At 30.8% G+C, this 5541-nt stretch overlaps 1 protein-coding gene across 1 annotated transcript; it reads right to left on the bottom strand.

Moving 5' to 3' along the window:
* Positions 1 to 2281: 2281 nt before the first annotated feature.
* On the bottom strand, positions 2282 to 3946 carry LOC139515056 (uncharacterized). The gene has a single exon (XM_071304615.1). The coding sequence runs from the start codon at positions 3944 to 3946 to the stop codon at positions 2282 to 2284; it is 1665 nt and encodes a 554-aa protein (XP_071160716.1).
* Between the last annotated feature and the right edge of the window lie 1595 nt (positions 3947 to 5541).

The raw sequence follows: 5541 nt of genomic DNA, 5'->3' as shown, positions 1-5541 counted from the left end.
TATAGATTTAGAAATTAAAGTGCACAAATTGTCAGTTTTAGTTGATGCAGTCAAATAATTTTGTTGTACAAGTCAGCATGAGGTATCAAAACTACTGAAATTTTGTTACGTATCAAAATTTTGAATAAAAGGAGGACATGAAGGCACCCTAAATTTATGCAAACAAAAATTTGAAAAAATTTGCTGATATAAGTATGCTGGTATATAGATTTATGAATAAAAGTGCTCACATGGTCAGTTTTGGTCAACACAGTCAAATAATTTTGTTGCACAAGTCAGCATGAGGTATCAAAACTACTGAAATTTTGTTACGTATCAATATTTTGAATAAAAGGAGGACATATGTTGGCACCCTAAATTTATGCAAACAAAAAATTGTTGTTATTGTATAGCAATATTGTTGTCCATTGTAATATACAATGTACATTGAATCCTGACATAACAAATATGGCTGATTTACTATGCTGGTATATAGATTTACAAATTAAAGTGCACATATGGTCAGTTTTAGTTGATGCAGTCAAATAATTTTGTTGTACAAGTCAACATGAGGTATCAAAACTACTGAAACTTTGTTACGTATCAAAATTTTGAATAAAAGGAGGACATGCTGGCACCCTAAATTTATGCGAACAAAAATTTGAAAAAATATGGCTGATTTAATATGTATGCGGGTATATAGATTTATAAAAAAAAGTGCACACATGGTCAGTTTTGGTCAACACAGTCAAATAATTTTGTTGCACAAGTCAGCAAGAGGTATCAAAACTACTGAAATTTTGTTACGTATAAAAATTTTGAATAAAAGGAGGACATGCTGGTACCCTAAATTTATGCAAACAAAAATTTGAAAAAATATGGCTGATTTACTATGCGGGTATATAGATTTATAAAAAAAAGTGCACATATGGTCAGTTTTGGTCAACACGGTCAAATAATTTTGTTGCACAAGTCAGCAAGAGGTATCAAAACTACTGAAATTTTGTTACGTATCAATATTTTGAATAAAAGGAGGACATATGCTGGCACCCTAAATTTATGCAAACAAAAAATTGTTGTTATTGTATAGCAATATTGCTGTCCATTGTAATATACATTGAATCCTGACATAACAAATATGGCTGATTTACTATGCTGGTATATAGATTTACAAATTAAAGTGCACATATGGTCACTTTTAGTTGATGCTTCTTCTTCTTCTCTGTATTAGCTTCCTTTAAATAGGAACACCTCTAATATATATATTATTAGAGTATTTGGGGTAAATTTTGAAAGATTTTTTCTGGTTGTATGTAGATAACTATGTACAGCACACTATGTAGGAGGTTTTCTTTCATTTATAGGTTGTTTTTATATATATATACAGATTGTTTTATTTTGTATCTTTTTATTTTATTTTTATTATAATAAAGGAAATGTGCACCATAGCAGTATTTACATGTGAGGGTCTTATATACATGTTTTTGTTTTAAAACTTAACCATACAATATTTAAAAGTTGTACAAAAACAAAATAAGTGTCTATAGTGATAGTAGTTATATATATATATAATTCCATTTTTTATAAAAGGATAGAGTTATACATTAATTTTCTAAAATGAGGTTACTTAATTATTTTAAAAGGATCAAGTATGTATTTTAAAAAGTAAAAATATATATTGCATCAATTTTAATATGATAAAATATCTCATAATTGTGAACATCAATTTTCTTGACTGGCGATGTGGAATTTCATTGATAAAAACTAGAATCTTTTATCTAATTAAAAAGCTAAAAAATAAAATAAAATAAGACAGTCATTAAAAACAAAGTTCTTATTCTTAGGTTCAGTATCATGTAATAAATTTACTTTGTTTTAAGTGGAAAATGTGGTTAAAAATATTTTGGCATCATATAAAATTATCATTTATAATACAGGAGCTTGTCATTAATTTTAATTGTTTTAATTATATGATAGCAATTCTCATTTTATAGAGATTGTAAATTTAAATTATACTCATTATTTAGAGCTGAACTCGCATTCGGGTGATTATCAATTCAACTTGATGAATATCCTCCTTTTGTCTCCTTTACTAACACATTTATTTGAATCGTCTATCTCTAGTCCATGTAATGAGAATTTGAATATATTTGTTTCTCCATGTTTAACATTTTTTAATAAAACAGTTCTTATATATGTATAAACATTTATCCGTTTTTGCTTCTTCACTAACCACTGAATATTGAATATTAATACACAGTATAATTGTTCATATACCTGTACACTTTGGTTTTACACAATATTATTTGATGTTCCGTGCATCTAATATTTCAATTCTCTTGATATGTAGTTGGAATAGTAGGTTTCTAGCTTTCTGCTCTAATTTTTCTGCCAGTTCCATTCCTATACTAAGGGATTCTTTAAAATTGCTCCAGTCTAATATCAGACGTGTAATTTCCATCTTATTGTTGCAGTATGTATTCCATTTTGCAGGACCACAGCTATCCAGAATGACTTTTTTTATATCTATAAAATATTTCTCTCTTATAGTGCTTAGTACAGGACAGGTGGTTATCATGTGTACTATGTCTTCACTTTCTGTATGGCACAGTTGACATGTTGCTTCTGTTGAGAAATGTGTGAACTTATGTTTGTCTGATTGCAATATATAAGTTCCAGTCATCATTCTGGATTTCACAATGGATTTTCTTATCTCAATTCTGGGTTGATTTTTTAGCTTCCATACATGTGCTGTTTTTCCTATTTCCAAATTATCTATGCAGACATATTTAAGACTGGTTTTATTGAAAGCATCAGATTTTAATTTACCATTCCAAAATTTGTGAATTTGTCTATTGATTTCTTCCTTCCATGCATTTTTTTTGGGTGTGCTATTTTGAAGTATGTTGATTGAAGGTAGACTGTATAACTCTAAAATGTTCAGTATTTTGCTGAAGAAACTTTTCTTGTTATCGAAATTGGTAGCTATCTGTCTGTTCATGACATCTTTGATTTTGGTATTGTCACATGTTATAATGGAATATAGTAGTGATAGTTGTCTCTTATGTATTTCAGCTTCTATCGGCAAGGCTCCCAAAAACAGTAGGACAGCAGCATTTGATGTCCTTTCTGGTAAGGACTGTAGGTGTCTCAAATTCTTCCTGTGAAATTTCTCTAGATCTTCAAGATTAGATTTTGTTAATGGAAGTACCTCTAATCCATATATTAATCTTGGTATAACATATGTTCTATAAATTTGGTAGGAGATTTCTGGGTTGAGTCCATTGGTGCCATGTACTCCAGATCCCATAAGAGCATACCTTGTTCTTCTTGCTGTTTGAATTCTGTCTTTTACGTTGAAGTTATTTTCTGAACCATCTGTTCTTTTTACTCCTAGATGTTCACTGCAGTCAGTGGTTTTTACTTTTTTACCATCCATAGTCCAGTTGTAATCAGTTTTAATTTTTGAGCAATCGATTATTTCAGTTTTTGTAGGATGTATTTTGTAATGATGTTCCTTTGCATACCTGTCTATAACATTCAACATTATTTGGAGCTCATGCTCATTATTTGAGATGAAGGCGATATCATCGGCACAGGTTGGTGCTCCTATATAGATGTCTCCTAGATGATAACCCAGGGAATTCTGCTCTAGCTCAACTAACAAATCCTGCACAAATATTTTATATAGATGAGTAGAGAGTATCCCACCTTGTCTAACTCCTTGTTTTATTGTGAAGGATTCGCTTACCCCATCTAGCCATTTTACTTTGGAGCTAAGCCCATTATATAGTTCTGTTAGGATCTTCCAATAGGTGGGGTGAATATTCTGATCAATGGCCTTGTCCATAAGAACTATATGCTGGACAACATCAAATGCTGACTGAACATCTAGAACAGATATATAAAATTTTTCAGTTGACTTTTTGATTTCATAGCGGGCTTCAGATATAAGCAGACTTGACATTATTGGTGACAATCCTTCTGTAAATCCGAACTGTAGCAATGTTTTTGATTTTAGATTTAGTTTTTCTATAAAAGCATATTCAAAGGTTTTTCCAATAGTAGCTGTGACTGTTATACCACGATAGTTCCCCATGATAGTTGGATCTTTTTGTTTTTTTCAGTACTGGAGTAAGTAGGCCAAAAGTAAATGCTGTTGGTACTGCTTTATTCAGTAGGATGTTGTTAAAAATTGATGTTAATGCAGGGGTAATAGTAGTTTTGGAGTACTTTAGATGTTCAGCTGATATCCCAAATTCATCAGCACTTTTTTTGGTATTAAGCTCATCTATTGCTTTCATGACTTCTGTATCTGTAAAGAGTTCTGGTTCCACAGTACTTTGGTCCATTGCTTGTTCATATAGCTGCTGTCTGATTTTACATAGGTTGAGATAGTTATTGTCAAATAACTCTTCCTTTGGGACACTCAGGTCCTCGTAGTAGGATGCAAAACTTCTTCTTTGATCTTCTGGTATGAAATTCAATTCCCCATTGATTTTTAAGCAGTTTGTAGAAGTTTGTTGGCTGCTACGGTTCCTATTGATTAGTCTATAGAAAAGTTGGGTATTTGGGTTGTCCATTATCTGTTGATATAAACAGTCAAATAATTTTGTTGTACAAGTCAGTATGAGGTATCAAAACTCCTGAAATTTTGTTATGTATCAAAATTATGAATAAAAGGAGGACATGCTGGTACCCTAAATTTATGCGAACAAAAATTTGAAAAAATATGGATGATTTACTATGCGGGTATACATGGTATATAGATTTATAAAAAAAAGTGCACATATGGTCAGTTTTGGTCAACACGGTCAAATAATTTTGTTGCACAAGTCAGCAAGAGGTATCAAAACTACTGAAATTTTGTTACGTATCAATATTTTGAATAAAAGGAGGACATATGCTTGCACCCTAAATTTATGCAAACAAAAAATTGTTGTTATTGTATAGCAATATTGCTGTCCATTGTAATATACATTGAATCCTGACATAACAAATATGGCTGATTTACTATGCTGGTATATAGATTTACAAATTAAAGTGCACATATGGTCAGTTTTAGTTGATGCAGTCAAATAATTTTGTTGTACAAGTCAACATGAGGTATCAAAACTACTGAAATTTTGTTACGTATCAAAATTTTGAATAAAAGGAGGACATGCTGGCACCCTAAATTTATGCGAACAAAAATTTGAAAAAATATGGCTGATTTAATATGTATGCGGGTATATAGATTTATAAAAAAAAGTGCACACATGGTCAGTTTTGGTCAACACGGTCAAATAATTTTGTTGCACAAGTCAGCAAGAGGTATCAAAACTACTGAAATTTTGTTACGTATCAATATTTTGAATAAAAGGAGGACATATGCTGGCACCCTAAATTTATACAAACAAAAAATTGTTGTTATTGTATAGCAATATTGCTGTCCATTGTAATATACATTGAATCCTGACATAACAAATATGGCTGATTTACTATGCTGGTATATAGATTTACAAATTAAAGGGCACATATGGTCATTTTTAGTTGATGCAGTCAAATAATTTTGTTGTACAA

Source organism: Mytilus edulis, chromosome 3 (genome assembly GCF_963676685.1).
Source record: "Mytilus edulis chromosome 3, xbMytEdul2.2, whole genome shotgun sequence".
Lineage (NCBI taxonomy): Eukaryota > Metazoa > Mollusca > Bivalvia > Mytilida > Mytilidae > Mytilus > Mytilus edulis.
This window is presented reverse-complemented; position numbering and strand designations above follow the sequence as displayed.